This window comes from Brachypodium distachyon, chromosome 1 (genome assembly GCF_000005505.3).
Source record: "Brachypodium distachyon strain Bd21 chromosome 1, Brachypodium_distachyon_v3.0, whole genome shotgun sequence".
Classification (NCBI taxonomy): Eukaryota; Viridiplantae; Streptophyta; class Magnoliopsida; order Poales; family Poaceae; genus Brachypodium; species Brachypodium distachyon.
The window spans coordinates 28254331-28272608 of record NC_016131.3 but is presented as its reverse complement, the minus strand read 5'-3'; the positions used below and the strand labels follow the sequence as shown (position 1 = coordinate 28272608).

At 44.6% G+C, this 18278-nt stretch overlaps 2 protein-coding genes across 2 annotated transcripts; both read right to left on the bottom strand.

The window, feature by feature from the left end:
* Positions 1 to 2426: 2426 nt before the first annotated feature.
* On the bottom strand, positions 2427 to 7860 carry LOC100841106 (heat shock 70 kDa protein 16). Its single transcript, XM_003563366.4, has 9 exons — positions 6547 to 7860; positions 6223 to 6435; positions 5127 to 5219; positions 4977 to 5045; positions 4315 to 4515; positions 4091 to 4237; positions 3584 to 3712; positions 3069 to 3199; positions 2427 to 2962 (listed from the first exon to the last, which is right to left on the bottom strand). Exons 1-9 carry the CDS (start codon positions 7711 to 7713, stop codon positions 2902 to 2904), a joined length of 2211 nt encoding a protein of 736 aa, XP_003563414.2. The 5' UTR covers positions 7714 to 7860; the 3' UTR covers positions 2427 to 2901.
* Positions 7861 to 8458: 598 nt separating this feature from the next.
* LOC100841710 (mechanosensitive ion channel protein 2, chloroplastic) lies at positions 8459 to 18148 on the bottom strand. Its single transcript, XM_024457250.1, has 15 exons — positions 17992 to 18148; positions 16762 to 16934; positions 16622 to 16681; positions 15265 to 15422; positions 15080 to 15160; positions 14515 to 14635; positions 14330 to 14424; positions 14072 to 14185; positions 12275 to 12335; positions 11239 to 11388; positions 11055 to 11165; positions 10674 to 10841; positions 10480 to 10593; positions 10019 to 10075; positions 8459 to 9520 (listed from the first exon to the last, which is right to left on the bottom strand). Exons 2-15 carry the CDS (start codon positions 16837 to 16839, stop codon positions 8843 to 8845), a joined length of 2046 nt encoding a protein of 681 aa, XP_024313018.1. The 5' UTR covers positions 16840 to 16934; positions 17992 to 18148; the 3' UTR covers positions 8459 to 8842.
* Between the last annotated feature and the right edge of the window lie 130 nt (positions 18149 to 18278).

The following is an 18278-nucleotide window of genomic DNA, read 5'->3' as shown; positions in this document are numbered from 1 at the left end:
TCCTCTTCTCTACCACCACCCTCACCACTCTCCTCCTACGACGGGGCCCCCACAGGCGCCACCTTCTCCTGTCCCTAGCCCAACCGTGCTTCCTGCCGCGCCTACCGCGCTCACTATTCCTGCTGCAAATCCTGCCGCACCTGCCACGGCAGACATTCCTGCCGCCAATCCTGCCGCACCTGCCGCGGCAGACATTCCTGCCGCCAATCCTGCCGCACCTGCCGCGGAAGCCGCACATACTCCTGTGTCTACCGCGCCAGAAATTCCTGCCGCCACTCTTGCCGCACCTACCGCTGCAGCCGCCACTCCTCCTGCGCCAGATATTTCTTCCCAAACATCTACTTCCCCCTCAGCCACGCCAGACCACAACCCCTCTCCCAGCCACACTGCGGCCTGCCCACCTCCTGCCGCGGCAGCCCCTGATCCACTCCTTGGCATGCGTACTCGTGCGTAGTCTAGGATCTCCAAGCCCAATCCTCGCTACTTCTCCTCCGAATACTCTAACTTAGCCACCACTATATCTCCTATTCCCAAGTCCGTGCGCTCGGCTCTACGCGATTCCCATTGGCTAACACCTATGCAAGAGGAGTACAGGGTGTTGATGGCAAACCAAACGTGGACGCTCGTGCCGCGCCCACCCGGTGCTAATGTAGTCACTGGGAAGTGGGTGTTTCGGCATAAACTGAAGCCTGACAGACAGCTTGAGCGCTACAAGGCAAGATGGGTTGTGCGGGGCTTCTCCCAGCGCCCCGGCATCGACTTCGACGAGACGTTCAGCCCCGTCGTCAAGAGTGCCACCATTCGCACCGTCCTCACTCTAGCCGCGACGAACCAGTGGCCGGTTCATCAGATGGACGTCAGCAACGCTTTCCTCCACGGCTTCCTCCAAGAGAAGGTGTACTGCCAGCAACCCACTGGCTTCGTCGATCCGGCGCGCGCCTCCGACGTCTGTTTGCTGTCCAAGTCCTTGTATGGGCTGAAGCAGGCGTTGCGCGCCTGGTACGACCATTTTGCCTTGTACATCCGGTCGATCGGCTTCCTCTCCACTCGGTCGGACACCTCTCTGTCCGTCCTGCGGCACGGCACCGGCATGGCCTACCTGCTGCTCTACGTCGACGACATCATGCTCACTGCATCCACCACTGCGCTGCTCCGACAGATCACCGATCAACTGCAGTCCGAGTTCTCGATGAAAGATCTCGGGCCGCTTCGGTTCTTCCCCGGCATCAACGTCACGCGCACGCCTGCTGGCTTCTTCTTGTCCCAGGGCAACTACGCGGAGGATCTGCTGGACCGTGTGAACATGAGCTCATGCAATCCCGTGTCCACGCCCATCGACACCAGCGCCAAGCTCTCCATCGACGCCGGCGATCCTGTCGGCGACGCCTTCGAGTACCAGAGCATCGTTGGTGCGCTCCAGTGCCGGACATCACGTACGCTGTGCAGCAGGCCTGCTTGCACATGCACGCGCCCAAGACCGATCATCTTGCCTTCGTCAAGCGCATCCTTCGGTACATCCGTGGGACCTCCGGCTACGGGATTCAGCTCCGGCCTGCATCCACGCTTGATCTCGTCGCCTACTCGAACGCTAATTGGGCTGGCTGTCCAGACACATGGCGATCGATATCTGGCTACACCGTCTTCCTCGGCAACGCGTTCGTCTCGTGGTCGTCCAAGCGGCAGCCGACTGTCTCTCGCTCCAGTGCTGAGGCGGAGTACTGCGGCGTCGCCAACGTCGTTGCGGAGTGCTGCTGGCTCCAGCAGCTTCTCTCCGAGCTGCATGTGCCGTTGCCGAAGGCCATCATCGTCTACTGCGACAACATCTCCGCCGTCTACATGTCTCCTAACCCCGTCCATCATCGGCGCACCAAGCACATCAAGCTCGACATCCACTTCGTGCGCGAGAAGGTTGCTCTCGGCCAGTTGAGCGTCCTCCATGTCCCTACATCGCAGCAGTTCGCCGACATCATGACCAAGGGGCTTCCATCCTCCACATTTGGAGGTTTTCGTTCCAGCTTGTGCGTCCGGGCTCCGGACAATCAACCTGCAGCGGGGTGTAGAGCAACGTAGCATGCCTGTTCTCTAACCAACCACGATGGAGTCATGCGCATGCCTGTATAGCACGTCCGGCGCCTGATCTTGTTTCTGTTGTAACCGGCTCTCGTTGTACTCTGTATAAATATGAGATCAATACAAGTGGAGCACCTAAGGTGCATTCCCAAAACTCCGTACTGTTCTACAAAGGCAGCGGTGTGGCCGTGTGGGGGAAACTGGACGCCCTAAAAATGCAAGTTTTTGCAAGGCCAGTGATCAGCAAAAAATGGACCAAAAGACATGGATACAACAACACTACACAAGTTAAGAAAATATGATCTTAATATTGTGTAAGTTTTCTCATCTTACATAGGACACATGCACATTTGAAATTGGGACAGTGAAACCACAAGTGGAAACTTTTGATAAGTAAATTCTCGCTGCAACATAGCATCCATAGCATGAGGATCTCTGCTCATTGATCAATATACACCTGACACAAAATGAATCTAATGAGCTACAACCCACAGTCCTTGTAAGTGTGTGCATTTTCGAGCATTTGTATTGTTCACTGTGAGCACACTGAAGCAAAGAACAACCTTTATCTGATTACAGGGAAAAGAATTCACAAGTATCAACAATCATGACTAGTAGGTTCTCCAGTGAAAACTGCAAGTCAGAGTAGTGAGATGCAGAAACCCAATGGCGGGCCTAGAGTGGAACAGAGTTGACCGTATGGCAGTGTTAGCAGAAACTCGTTCGTCCGTGTATTGCTACAAAATGTCAGAATTGACCGCAGCCATCCAGTAAGGAAATCTCAGCAAGGTCTAATGTCTATCTGATTTATGCATGTGATCTGAACCCCTGCTAGCATCCATCCTCGCTGGAGTGCCCTCGTGCCTTACTAGTTACTATGTTTCTATATAACCTGCAAGAGGAATCAGGCAAATCTTCTTAGGAATGAGACACCAAACATTTTTGTAAAAGAGCTCAACATGGTGAAAAGTAGCCTTAAGGGAAGAAAAAACAAATACATGTCCAGCTCTTCTTCCTTTCTCTTGATTTCAGGGGACCAAAGTACAGGGTCAACATCCTTGGGCAAGGACTCCTGAAGTTTCAACCCCTCCCTTAGCCACTGCTCAACTTTAGCACACTCATTATCAACCTGATATGCAAAAGATGATCACCAGCACAGTTAGCTACAGCACTATAGTTTCACACTATGCGCACTAGAAATACCACAAGTTCCAACTTAATTATTGTCAACACAGTGTATTCATGTTTCTCTTTTGGCTTTTCAAAATTTTGTAATTCATCGGTGAAGAAAGTACTATAATTATCGTACTGCATGGAACATGAATAATTTTGCTCTATCATTTACTAACATATCATTCTTGGCAGATTAGTACAAGCAGACCACATATTCAACGATTTATGTGTTCATAAGGTATCATTCTTGGCAGATTAGTACAAGCAGACCACATATTCAATGATTAATGTGTTCATAAGGGGGGCACACAATAGAAACACTAAAGGTTAAATAACTTACAGCTTCCCGTTCAGGCGCGGATAATGACTTGGCAGCCATCCTGTGGTCAACAATGCACTTCAAAAGCTCCCTTGTGGTTTGAGTTCTGACTTCATCATCTTTACAACGATTTTCGATGGGGTCTACAAGCTTTAAATACAAAAAAAAAGACATAAGAACATGGTCCACCAAAACGGGGTATGACAAACAAACAAATTTTAAGTCGTTTCGAACTCGGACAAACAAATAATTAGAGATCAGAAGCAGATGTCCACCAGAATTTGGTGCAAACCGAAGATTTTACTGCCGGTGGGGTACATTAGATTGTAAACTTTGGGGCTCCGTGCATTTTAAATGACAGAGTCTGGAGGAGCAATAAAACTCTTCCTTTTCCAAAAACCAAATAAGGGAATACCACTGGAGGGTCAGTCAAAACTAAAATTGAAGTGATAAAACAAGGAAAAGAAAATAGTTTAACAAGGGTCATGCATGCAGACAGAAAAAACAGTAAAAAAGTTCCATTTTTACCTTTTTGAGCTCTTCAAGTTTACTACTGTAAACTTCTTCAGTCTCATCATCACCTTCTTCATAAAGCCATTCTTCAGTCTGTTGTAGATTAACTGAGATTTGTTCCCTTTCAGAATCAGTAGCAAAGCTCCGATACCTCTCAGAAAGCTAGAAAACAATTTATCAGACAAAAAAAAATTAGGTGGGGAAAGGTTGGAACAACATTCTCAGGACCGATCAGACACCTTATTACGGATGTCGTACACGTAGGACTCCAATGCATTTTTCCTCTCTTTTGTTCGCTCCATCAGTTTATCCTGATACGCCAGTTGATACTCTTGCTCTTGAGCTTCCAGCAATTCCTGCTTACTCATCGCACCATAAATGGACCCAATAATTTGCAGATCCTGCCGTTGAATTGGCCTTTCATTTCTTGACTTATCACCCTGCATATAGTAACACAGTTGAGCATTTAACTGAGATGGTTTGCTAAAGATCATATGTATAGTATGCATCCCGAGAGGAACGTTTTCTACTCCGTTTCAAATTCTCTGCGTACAACTAATTCTATGGTACCTTCTCCCAACTGGTTAAAAATTAACAGGGTTGTCCCAGAACTTAGCACCTTAAATAGTTAAAATACCATAGTATTCTATGGATAAAGTGCAACTACGAGGAGGCCTTATGCTTGCTAGCTACTATCAACAAATTTAGTTGTTTACTGCCTACATCAAGAAAGAATGCCAGCTGCAAATGATACTCGTACAGCAACTCAGCAACTCATGCTACGCAATATTAGGTAGACTCAGCGGAATTTGCATCCCTTTGGTCATCATACTGTGACATAAGCTAGAGGAACACATGTAGAACAGATCTAGGCTCAGTGAGGGCTGAAATGATTCCTTACCACATCATTGTTGTGGTCGACCTCCATAGAGTCAGAAGAATTTGTATCCCTTTGATCATCCTCGATCAACTGAGGCAGGTTGAAAATTAGAAGCTACATTAAATGACTTACAACTAAAATCTGTTAGTGACAATGAAAGTTGACACTTACAACAGCTGATTCCACTGAAATGAGTCCATGGAGATTTAACCGAATTTTTACTTTGACTTTAGATTTTTCCGTGTGTGCATGAAAAGGGCCAATCTGCAATAAACCAATAATGACACTCAACATACATAGAAGTATAATTCTGGAAGACAACAACATTCCACAGTAAGTGTAAGTGTGTAATTTCATTAAAATTATGCAAGAGTATTTTATGTCACAGTTCAACTGGCATACATTTGAAATAGCTTTCACAAGACGAGAGATGCAATATATCACCCACCCAAATAATAATAATCTCTGTAGCAAGCCATGACCGAATATGCATGGAAGAATCATATGGAACTATCGTAATTAAACTGTGGGCCGCAAAGTTCCACCAAATAAATAAATAAAACACGAGGGAGCAAGCAATGATCTTTGAGTGCACTAAGGACAATTAAAGCTGGGAATACAGCAGTTGCCTGGAATGCTTTTGAAAATGGTGACCCAGTGTTCTGAAAAAAAATGACGAGCCACTTGATACTACTTTGGAGTAACAATAAAGGCGCCACATGAGATCTTACAGAATGGAACTTAAAGGTTTGTTCATAGAGCACGTTAGTTTATGACAGACAATTGGAGAGACATTGGCAGCGTCGTGAATATGGTTACCTAGAATACAACAATAGTGGGTGTTGAGAAGGATTCAGAACTAAACATCACAATAGTCATTGTTGTAAATATATGTTGCAATCTCTTGCAGAATGAAGTTGCAAGGTCAGCTTCCAGAATAATACCAGCTTCCGATTGTCTTGTTGTTTCGGAAAAGAGCGAGCATTAACATTTTACAATGGTTGGCATGCATACTACCTTCAAAAAATGCTACAAACCGACTATCACCCTTATACTCATGTACTCCCTCCGTTCCATAATTCTTGTCGAAATATTACATGTATGTAGACACTTTTTAGGAAAAGATACATCCATTTTTGGGCAAATTTGAGACAAGAATTATGGGACGGAGGGAGTATGTATTATGGTTCACAAGATTGCTTGTCATTCTATGAGTTCTCAAAGGCTAAAGGCCATCATTTATCAATCAACAGAGTTAATTGCATACCTGAAAACTACCAATTTTTGTTGAGGTGCCAGGAGGCAATTCATTCTCATCCAAATAATACACATCCAAATTAAAGCCACTGTTCCTATGCAGAGTAATGATCTTAACACTGGGAAGGGGCTGGCCTCTCCGGAATAATGCATTGCTTGACAATGTTGATATAGGGCCTTCATTTGTGCAAAATCCTATTGAGGCAGGAATTGCATCTTGCACCTGAAATACACAAGATGTGACAATCCTCATTACAACCAGCAACTCAGAGTGCTTCAACTACCATTAAGCATACACATCAGAGACTACAAGATAAAGAGCAATCATTCATACCTCATACTCCCGGACACGTAATGTGGGACTAAGCATCGCACACTGCAACGCACAACCCCGGGCCACGCACTCACTGACATTGATGGTGCGACTAGGCTCCCTTCTAAAGAACTCCGCCAGAACTCTAGCAATCGCAGGCACCCGAGACCCTGACCCAACGAGCTCCACAGACTGCAGCTTCTCCAATCCAACACCTGAATCTGCCATCGCCCTCTTGCACGGCTCGACAACTCTCTCCAGCAACTGAGAACAGAGCTTCTCGAACTCTTCCCTCCGGATCATCCCCCTCACATCCTTCTCCTCCATCAAGCATTCAATGTTCACCACAGCCTCAGCATTCGCGCTTAACACCTTCTTCGCTTTCTCACACGCGGCCCTCAACCTCATGCTTGCCTTCACATTGCCCACGACATCAATCTTATACCTGTCCCTGAACTCCTCGGCGAAATGCTCAAACAACACCTCGTCAAAATCCCTCCCACCTAGGTCTGCATCGAATCCGTGGGACAGCACCTTCATCCCCGACGGATCAAACGCGACGACCGTGGCCTGCGTGTCGCTGTGGCCGACGTCGACGAACGCGACAAAGGTGGGGCTCCCAGCGACGCCAAGGTCGGAGCGGTAGAGACCGTACCCGAGGGCGGTGGCGGCGAGGTCGTGCATGAGCCGGAGCGGCGTGAGCCCCGCGACGGCGGCGGCGTCGAGGTACGCGCGGCGGTGCGCCTGCGTGAAGTAGCAGGGGACGGAGATCACGCAGTCCGCGACGGGGGCCTCGAGGTCGGCCTCGGCGAGCTGCTTGAGGTAGGCGAGCAGCATGGCGAGGAGGTGGGTCGGGGAGAGCGCGATGCGGCGGCCGATGTGGTCGACGTGGACGAGCGCGTCGCCATCGGCCGGGACGTGGACGGGGAAGGGGAGGCGAGGGAGGTCGCGGGGGACGAGCGCGGGGCGGGCGGCGAGGAGGAGGAGGCGCTTGGGGCTGGAGAAGGGGGCGTGGGAGGAGGCGGCCCCCGCGGCGTGGGGGCCCAGGAGGCGCGCGTTGTGGGCGAAGGCGACGGCGGCGGGGGACTCGCGCTTGGACTCGGCGTTGAGGAGCACGTCGATGCCCCGCTGCCGCGCCGCCGCCGCCACCAGGGTGTCGTTGCCGACGTCGAAGCCCACCACGCTCATCGCGCCGCCGCCGATTCGTGGTTCCGGGATTCGATCGATGCGGAATGGGAATGGGATTTTGGGGGTGGGTGGAGGAGGAACGGGCGCCGGAGGGTACGGGCCGCGCGCGCCGGGCTGGGCGAGAACTAGTTGTGCCGCAGTGCGGGGTTCGGTCAGGTCTAGTCACGGTGGCTTTGTCCTCTCAAAAAAGAAAAAGTCACGGCGGCTTTGTTGCCTTGTCGCTGACAGGTCAGGCCTACTGGGGCATGGCTGGCAACGTCCAGTCGAGTTGCTTCTACTATTTTTTTTAGCTTAAAATTGCTTCTACTATTTGACACCTCAAAGTGCAGGGAGTTCTACATTTCATTATAGAAAAAATAAAATTATCCGGTTAATTAGGGAAAATCAGACGAAAAACCTACAAAAGGGGACAAAGATTCCGTAGTCGACAAAAAGACAGAAACGATGAAGACAAAAAGACAGAAACGATGAAGCAAACACGCCACATACACTCCAACGGAAGCAACCGAAGAAGATCCTCGCCGCATCGAAAAACCACGTGGCACCCTCCACTGATTACGTCAGATGGACAGTGTTTTTGGAAACTAATATTATGACAGAGCTGGATCAAGATACCGTAAGCAGTGAACTGGTGATCGCTCGCATCTGCCGTAGATGAGCAGTTAGATTTGATGAAATTCGTGGAATTTGCTTTGTTCTTTGAAAATGAGATGGACGAACGTGCAGGACAGGCTCTGTTTTCAGGTTGGTACAATGCTTGTGATAACATCATCCAAAGAAACTGTTTCCAGACCCAGACACATATGCAAGAACCAACACAAATCGGCTCAATTACAACGATGCAGCAGCTGCTGCACCACACATACAAAACAACATCTGTACGCGGTTTTTATGGGCTTAACTGCTACGACTAAGCTACATTTTATCTCTCTTTTTTATACCAGTAAACTGAGCTACATTTTATCAACAGGTTTATTACAAAAAAAATGTGAATTGTGGAATAGATGGCATTTGCACCAGCACACAAAAAAGATGGGCATGGTGACAAATCTTTGGCAAGGACCCTGTTTGAACTTGGATCACCTGTCAAGAATCAAGATTCCTCCTGTCAGCCTTCTCTTGATCGACCTCAAAGTGTGTGGCTTTGACCTTTCTTATCCTTGGGTGATGAGCCAACTTCTACTGTGTCTGGCTCAGTTTCGGGTAGATGAGGATCAATTCCTTCTTCAATGGGGAGTGTCCTCTTGGAGCCCTCGAGAGCTACACCAAGAACAATGTTATCTTCCAAGGCAGGTCTACTTTCTTTCTTAGGATTAGCTAGAGAAACGGACCCATCTCCTTGCCGTTCTGTGATCTCAGATCCTCGAGGCTCCCCTTTACCAGACATAGAAGTTGACGAGACAGGATCAACATTTTCTGTGGATGGAGATGGTGTTCTTGACGTCACATGATCATTCTTAATATCCGCCATCAAATCATCTTCTGTCACCACCTTTTTATGTTCCTTCTTATCCGAGTTGCTTAAACTAGGACTATCATGTGAAGCTGACTTGGTCTCTACTGATGCACTTGTCTTGAATTTGTGCTCTTCACGTGATGCTGATCGAGATTTAGACTTGCCTTCACTGATCTTGGCAGAGGTATCAATCAGAAGTGGACGACCACGTACACGATTATACATTTCCTCTCCGAAAGGAATGTTATCGATGTCTGCATTGCCATATGATTTCTGAACTGTTCGAGTTTGGGTAGCAAGCCTTGCCCTGTGATGGCCAACTATTCTAAGAAAATCCAACAAAACATCCTCCTGTTGTGTATTGGAACATCAAAAAAGTGTATCAGCTATTTTGACGTACTGGAGGACACCAGTATCAATTGTTCGTTAGGGCTACCTAAATGTTGATAAAAATAAATAAAATCATGCAAAAATGGCATTCTAGGCTGCTCCTCCCAAACTTCATCTACGGAGGAAACAAAAAACTCTTCTGTAGCATCACACATTGGACAGATCATAATATGGCAGGGGGGCAACAATGATAAATGAAGCATCACACGTTGGACTGATCATAAGTTAAGCATTTGGAGTAAACATTGTGCATGGATATTCATGCAATCTCATACGTAAGTTTCAAATTTAAGTCTCCGGGGCTAACACTAAGACATGCTATTTGCCTCTCTTCGTGTATCCAATACAGTTCCCTTCTTATTTTCAAACTCTACACTCGCTCCTTTCATATGTAACCATGTTCTATTGCAAGCAGAGTATATAGGAACACATACGGAATTACAGATACACATACATTACCTGGACATTAAGATACTCCTCAAGATGTGTAGTCTTCACGAAGCAGGATACGAAAATCTACAGGACAACACAACAAAATGATGCCAACCTTAGATAATTAGGAGTTCAGGAATAGTGTAAAATTCAAAGTGAGAATATAAGGTGGTGTAATATTTTAAGAAGGTACTCAAAAGATATTTGAAGACGTAAAATTAAGTTTGGATACATATTCAAACTTGTCTTTTTTTCGCCAATAGATATTTGAAGTTGATTGCGCGGTTGTGCAATAAGCCCTTCATGGTAGTACAATTAATTCGAGATATTTTTTTATTTTGAGAAAACAGAAAGCTTGCATCTTGATGCATAGATAATTTGATAATTTTATGGAAGTTCTCGTGAACTTTTCAAATTTTCAGAAGCGCCAATTCCACAGGACAAGCCCCCTTAAACCAAAAGACGGATTACTTAATATGACAAAGCACCATGAGAGCTTGAGTTTTTGGATCAATTTGCTCAAAAAATACTCTTCTATGTAGCTTCTGTTGTTCTATCTGATGATTTTTTGCCAACACTTTCCTCATGTCCGCAACAATTACCTGCCAAAGGAAAACAGAGACAGGGTGAAGATAGGACTTAATACACTGAGAAAACAAGTGGAAGAGCGAGGAGTGGTTACACCAATTTTTCCAGCATCCATGTGACTTATCGCAAGATAGGTCTTAATACGCCAATGGCTCCTTCGAGTGTTATTTCTCAATATAGACACTGTGAACTTATGATTAGGAATATATATAGCTTCTCTATCATCACCTCTAATAACTGTTGGAGACCACATGCCAACATGCTGAAAATCAAATTAGTTAAGTCAGTGTGTTGATAAGATGAAGCATCCACAATATTGGGTATGAGAGTGTAACTGGTATCAGTATATAAAAACAAAGTTTTGTATTAAGGTAGAAATAACTACAGAACTGGATGGCTATTGATTAAGTAAGTACACAAAATGAAACAGACAGAAAAGTATATCCACATGAAATAAAGCACACAAGATACTGACCTCAACTACACCAGTGACCTCAACACCATCTATCTTTGTAGTGATCCACTCATTTACAACAAATGGACGGGAGGCATTGATCATAACACTTGAGATGAAGTTGGTCAAAATCTGCAATGAATTGAGAAAGTTAGTAGTGCTGTGGCACAAAATTATGCTATCAACACCAGAGGTTTTTTCGTACCTCGCGACCAGCAAGCGTAAGCAATACTGTCCCAAAACCTCCAGCAGTTATCCACTTTTTGGTATTGAAACCCAGCAACTCCATAAAGAGAGAAACAGCAGCAATCCAAATGCCAGTATAAATAGCCTTTATGCTAAAATCCAAACCCATCTGTAAGAAACGAACTTGAATAAGCGGTACTACAAGATGAAAATTGAGGAAAAACTATAGGCGGTGAGAACAGGCAAAATAAAACCCAACGGGAAATCCTTGTTGTAGAACTAATTTCTATTCTTCATAAAACTAAATTCCATATTTAGTTTCAGTATTTCGCTAAAGGTAATCACATTAAGCAAGTTTAATCCAAGCTAACAAGTAAATGTTGTTGCCGTCAGATTTATTTCATCAAAAAATATATGATGAAAATAAAGAGACTGGCAAACCTTAAAAATAAATTCTACACTATGTCACTATCATAACAAAAGCACTAGACCGTTGTGTTCTCTATTCTCATACTCCTTCCCCATAACACCACTAAGAATAAGTGAAGAAAATCAGGAAAAAAACTTTATTCAACACACTGCTCACTACACAACCTCCACCCCACCTCTCCACTTACCATAGGTAGTCCGGAAACTGCATAAAATTGGAGAGAAAATTACCCTTCCTAACAAACTCACATCCTTATTTCTAACAATCCCCAGTGAACTCACATCCTTGTACCAATCCCCAACAAATCCAGAAAACATGTGTCATGTTCCCTTACTGATTTTCCTTCAGAAAAGAAATCTGCATCATGTCTTATATCAGTAGGAAGTGACCCTAGCTCGTTGGGTCGGCAAGTGGCCGCACAATCCGACCACCCAAATTCAAGTCCTCGCGACATAGATTTGGGTCCCTATTGCTTCTTTATTAAAAAGAGCATGTGATTGCTCTTACATGTTCCTTTAAAACTGGCTTATATCAGTGAGGTTGAAATCAAGCAGATAGAACCAGACCGTGTACTAGAATAATGTAATGCTAGCTTATAGCTATGTTATAAGGAAATTAGTCTTACACTTCTTGTATCATTGGGGTTACGCATGTCCACTAGAAATTTATGTACCTGCTGAATCAAGCTACAAGAAGATAAACCATGTTAATCTTAGTAATAGATTAAAAGCTGAACACAAAAGAAACCCACTTTACATACAAAGCAACAGAAGATTGGCTACACAAAATTTGCTGAAAGGAAGAATGGTTGATTCCACTTACCATATGCCCATGCTGTGGACAGAGATGTGGTAAGGTTCACATCCTACTTAAAACATAACCCAAACCGCAATTTGTTCAAGTGCCTCAATTGAGAACTGAGTGCTGGCTCAGTGGTAGGGGCTCCATCTGGTGCCCCAACTCAGTAGGATCCGACCTCACAGGGGTGAACATAGCAATCGAGTTTCTTGCTCCTTCTAAAAAAACTGAGGGTCCTGCCACATCTGTTCTATTATTTTTCATGTGCCTGAATTAGACATGTTCAAAGCCCACATGCCGAGCTTATGGCCGAACCAGTTAACCTGCCCATGGGCTGTGGACAGTGTCTGAGGAATTTGAAATTATTCCCCCCAGTGAATATTAAATTTATTATTTTAGTTGTTTCATTCAAGCTTTTTCGGGCTTCAGAACATGCCTGCAGGCAAAACAATATCTGGGCCCAAGCCATGCTTGTTTTCTTTCGGTTTAGTCATTTGGGTTTTGCTCACTCAAACCTGTACCACCGCCAATCGTGGCCATTGCTGGGTTGGTGCTGTCATCGAATTCAAGATTCAGGCCACCCTGGCTCATATCGTTGTTCTTGGGCACCCCGAGGATGCCACTATCACTCCCATAGAAGCCGGGAACACGGGTCGCCGCCGCGTCCCCCGATCCGGGGTCGGTCGACCCAGTTCGGGATCGGGGTCGACGGGGTCGATTCCCCAAGTAAATCCTCCTCAATTTTTCCCAAAAGTACCGTTCCGCGTCCCACGATCCCGTTCCTCGACCCGAACGAACCGGGTTCGTGGCAACTATGATCACTCCTCCCGATCACCCTCGAGATCATACAATGACTCAGGTTTGGTGAATAATGTAAACGGAAGTAAGCAACAGGAATGTGAATACATATATTCACCAGCCACTTGACTCTGTTATGTGACTTGCACGTTCAGCAATGAACACTAGGTGTGGACATGTGGTCATTGGTCAGCTCGCCATGTCAGCGCAGTACTCAAGTGCTGCATGCTGTACGTGGGACCTAGGTACCTAACAGAGAGGGGGGAGGCTGGTAAGGTAAGGAGGGGGGAGGCTGGGTAGAGAGAGGCAGAGAAGAGGATGGAGATAAGGTAGTTTCCTTTTAATCTTTTCTTAGCTCATCTAAATGGGTTGCCTCGGGTTGTGTGGCGATAAGCACAGCAACCTAATCTGCTATTAACTAATTGCAATGCAGTCCAATCTTACCTTAAACGTTTTTTAGAATGTCTTACCTTAGCTAAGCAGGCACAAGAGGTGCAACTAAAAATCTTATCTAATTTATTTTTGTCATGCAGCTGCTACTTTTTTCCTTTCCTTGTGCGCCACGAATGGCCCACGGCCATGGCTCATGCAGTGCCAATTCATGCTGTCCAGTCAGCAAGTCTAAGATTATCCACTTGCAGACAAGATTGGCAAAATAGAAGTTGAGCTGGAATAAGAAACTGTCCATAGCATATATTCCAGATCCAGTAAAGGCCCATCAGACTTTATCAGTAAAATGTTGTTGTCATCATAAGCAACTTGCAAAATTAATCATTAAATTATCTTTCAAACAGTCATTAAGCTGTTGAGAATGTATCATGCGTACCTTGTCAGAATATATGCAATAGCCAGGACAGTAGATAATGATCTCACAAAAGCCACAAGGCGTATTTTAACGGCTCGGCTTGCGGCTGAAGGCAGCACAACTGGATCCAAACCCCTGTAGGGACAGTGTGTGAGCAAAGAACACAAATAAAAGAGAAACTCTGCAACAGATACATACCTAAGATTTCTGAGGCAGCAATATCGATCAGATAGGATTACTACTGCAATGGAACATCACTAAACTCTGTTGTGGCTATACCTGCAGATAAGCGTTGCTCCTGTCCAAAGAAGCAAAGGTTGAATGTAGGAACTAGAAATTACGTACGTCGGGCTCTGTTTCCAATTTCCACCATGCTGCAAGGTACATTACAAAATGTCATGGTAATTTTATCTGGTCATAAATATACAAAACAGAAAATATGGTCACACAAAACAAAAGCATACATCGAAATGATTTCTAATTTCCTTCATGAGAGGCATAAATCCCCATAGAGCAAATAGAATTATTCCAATTGCAGGTACCACAAGTGAAGTGGCAGGATTTGTAAGTAAAGTGTCACACGACCTGTCAAGGAAGAAAAAAGAAGAGAAGCAACTATTAAAAGATAAAATTCAAGCATACATCGTTTGGAATTTTGCATACATAAGATGGTATAGCAATAACCTCAAGAAGGGGAAAAAACAGGAAAATATGAGTCTACTAAATTGGTTAAGAATGTATCCAGTATGTGAATATAATCAACCATAAAAGCAAGTTCCATTTAAGATTACCTAATCAAACAATGATGGTTAAAATGTACGAAGCTTAATTCATATGTTGAGTTAATAATGCTTTTTCAATATCCTACCATTTAGATGCAGCCGTATTTCAAGGAATGCAACAGTAATCTATAATATCAACTCCAACAAGTTACTGAAAGTCTTAGGCTCTTAGCAATAAAAATTAACAGGTGAACACCCTCATTTATTCATCCTAGTGTTACTAAGATGCTGCAGGATACAATATTACCCGCCAGCAGTACGCACTACACAGTGTATACAGTAACTGTTTGATATTCTGATCCAGAAATTGGATGGTCGCAATTGGTGTCTGCTGACAAAGCAGTTGACAGTCAGAGTAATCATCAATGAATGCTATCTAAGCACTCAACAAACTTCAAAAGTAAACAACATGCCACAAGATGGATGGATTACCTAGCCAATGCTGAAGATGTGCTGTTGACCAGAGGAATTTCCTGCCAAGGAACTGGCAAGGCAAAAGATCTAGCACCCATGGCCCTATATCTAGAAGGTACATAAAGCACGGGCCTGTAGGTCCTCTCCGAGACATTATGAACTAATGAATCTTGCGCCTGCAAGAAAATGTTCTGAAGATTTACAATACCGGGGGAGAAAACTTGTGTTTTTTAAGATTTACAGAATGGGCACAAATTTTTAAAAATGTTTATTATCACAGAGCAACAAAATGAGGTCAGAAATTTGAAATGGTCTATCTCAGAAGTTAGAAAAAATCAACATTCAAAATTTAGTGGATGAAAGGAAATGCAAAAGCCCATTAGAGCTACACATTTGTAGCTAACAGATGAAACTTTCGTCGAGGAATACAAGTATATAGAAGTATTTAGTATTACAAAATAACTCATATGTTCCTAAAGGTATGTCTTTGGATTCATTCTCCAAGGTGCATATCGGCAATGATTTAGCGTTGAGCAATATTAATATTATTATTTTTTTAGCTAGTGCCCTACAGCCAGTATACTCGTGCAAGGCAGGGAATAACTAAGAATAAATCAAAGAGAGAGATAGAATGTTATTAGGAAAAGAGAATTGTTCAGTTAGGAACAGACAGTGATAAGATTAGTTAGGAAACTGAGAGATAGTTGGACTCCTGAGGGACAAGTGGAGTCATAATAAATTTACAGGAAGGAATTAAAGTTTAAGCCCTGGAGCTTCTCTTCCACACAAGGTTGATGACCTACGGTTTATGGAACCCTGTGTATGTTGTAGTCTGTAGATAATTCCAACCAAATATAGCTTTTTGAATGTGATTCTGCTCTATAGTCTTCTGATGAGAACGTCTAACAAAATCCTTTTGAAGCATCTGGACAGTGCACCTAGCCTTGTCTGGTGCATCTATGTGAAAGAGAAATTGACAGGGATGGATCATTCTTTCTGACTTCTGAGACGCATTTTGTACGGCTTGAAACATATGTTTGCTTCTGCTAAATTATAAAGTAGTTTGCACCTTACACTAGGCACGGAGATGGAAGGATACTTCACAATTCCAAAAGAATCATACATCTCAGTTAAATATCTACTACTTCCTCCGTCCAACAAAAGATGTCTCAAGTTTGTCAAAATTTGGATGTATCTAGACATGACTTAGTGTATAGATGCATTCAAATTTAGTCAAAGTTGAGACATCCTTTGTTGGACGGAGGGAGTAGCAAAGTATGATAAAAGCGTCACAACACCCATTATATAAATTCTACTAGAATATGTGAAATGTGCTGTTAACTTAGCAAGACTGAAAGAAAGAAAGAAATCATACATAAGCAACTGAAGGAAACGAAGTGGATGGAAATGGGAGAGAATGTCGCTTCTCCAGGCTCTGGGGGCGGGACAAGGAAACACTCATGAAATAGAAAATAAATATATAAAGAACACAAGCAAAGTAAGAGCGAACAGTACTCTAAATTTGTTGGTTTGGTTAAATCTGTTGGTGGCAGTCACTCCTTGGAAGAGCTGGGATGCCATTCCAACTGCCATCTCAAGCAGAACTCGAAGCAGAGCGCAAAAATATTCACATCCACCAAACAGGCTTCTATCAGTTCCTTGTGACTTGGGGGTTCTAATTTATTCCCCTGAAATATAGATCAGGTATATGAGGAGCATGTTTTGCAGTAGGCTAGCTCTGGAAAAAGAAATAATAAGTATGTAATGTGAGTTATTGCTAATTTTGTGGAATGACTGTATGCCACAAGAAGCAAGAATCTTTTTTTACAGCCTGGCATGGCTGAAAAGTGAAAACAAGTCCTACCTGAGTCTTGTCAATGAACCTAAACAATAGTCCCAGCCCAGACCTAGCCCTGCGCACGGCCAACTCAGCAAACACCAATTACAGCCCAAAATACCCAATGGCACAGTATGACAGGAGTAATTTGTTAAGAAGATGCTAATACTACTAATCAGATGTCCTATTGCAATAGAGGAGCTCCTTTCACACACAACTTTAAATAAGTATCAGTACCATGAACACAGAACAAAAGGCTGCGACCTAATCCAAAATATCTAGGGCTACTCACTATATATACGCTAAAACTTAAAACTAGTAAGGGAGAATGACAAGTGAGGTTCCAATATCACTATGATCATTCTACTTTGGTGGCAATGTGCAGCCAGTCCCTCGCCCCTTGGGTTGTCTGATCCGAGACCAAGAGCATGTTAGTACCATCGTAGCAACATGGGAACCGAAACATGGATAACAATCTCACCTTATCAGCCTAGCTAATTTCCCCATTTCGCAAAATTAATCGGGCGTGTTTGGCCCGTAGCACAACATTACACATTCCGGTAAATCTGGCAATGCACGCGTCATTCGGCTAACGTTTGTTTTGTCTGGGAAAAGTGGGACTTGATCCCCTCACGCCGTAGAGGATCATGCCAAATTTCAGCCAGTAAATAATTTGTTCCATAACGAGGGGTGGATCTAATTAACCGAACGAAATTGGGAGATAATAAAGACATTGGTACTCCACCACGCGAGGATTCGGATGGGAGCACAGGAAATGCCAGAATGGGACTCCCGGAGGCCGGGACAACCAAATCAACTTAGGGTTCGTCGACGACAGAGGAACCCATCCAGGGATCTCCTATCCACGGCATTCCGATGAGAGGACGAGGACGAGAGGAGAAGAATACCTGCGGGCGCGCCGTGCCTCTGTGGCGGGGGAGGAGGAGTTGGCCGGAGAAGCGGTGGGCGGAGGTCCTGGGAATGTTGGTGTCAGGTGGAAGAAAGGAGGCGGATCACGGTCGCTACGGCTACGCTCTTGACTCGTGCTTTTTTTTTTCTTTTTTCTTTTTTTGCTTCCTTGTCGTCTACTTCCACGTGTCGCGATTACGGATACTGAGAACTGCCGCGTGGGCCCGTCCTCCGCGAAGGTGGGTCCCACATGGAAGGTCGGTATTTCCCGTTTCATTACGTATTT

What these genes read in the sequence shown, in the direction of transcription:
- LOC100841106 (XM_003563366.4), bottom strand. Translation starts at nt 7,713, where the DNA reads ATGAGCGTGGTGGGCTTCGACGTCGGCAACGACACCCTGGTGGCGGCG. An exon ending in CAAAAATTGGTAGTTTTCAG is followed by an intron (nt 5,220 to 6,222) that starts GTATGCAATTAA and finishes GGTTTATTGCAG; the next exon opens with ATTGGCCCTTTTCATGCACA. An exon ending in AACTTGAAGAGCTCAAAAAG is followed by an intron (nt 3,713 to 4,090) that starts GTAAAAATGGAA and finishes TTGTATTTAAAG; the next exon opens with CTTGTAGACCCCATCGAAAA.
- LOC100841710 (XM_024457250.1), bottom strand. Translation starts at nt 16,839, where the DNA reads ATGGCAGTTGGAATGGCATCCCAGCTCTTCCAAGGAGTGACTGCCACC. An exon ending in GTAGTGCGTACTGCTGGCGG is followed by an intron (nt 14,636 to 15,079) that starts GTAATATTGTAT and finishes CTTCCTTGACAG; the next exon opens with GTCGTGTGACACTTTACTTA. An exon ending in GGAGCAACGCTTATCTGCAG is followed by an intron (nt 14,186 to 14,329) that starts GTATAGCCACAA and finishes CTGTCCCTACAG; the next exon opens with GGGTTTGGATCCAGTTGTGC.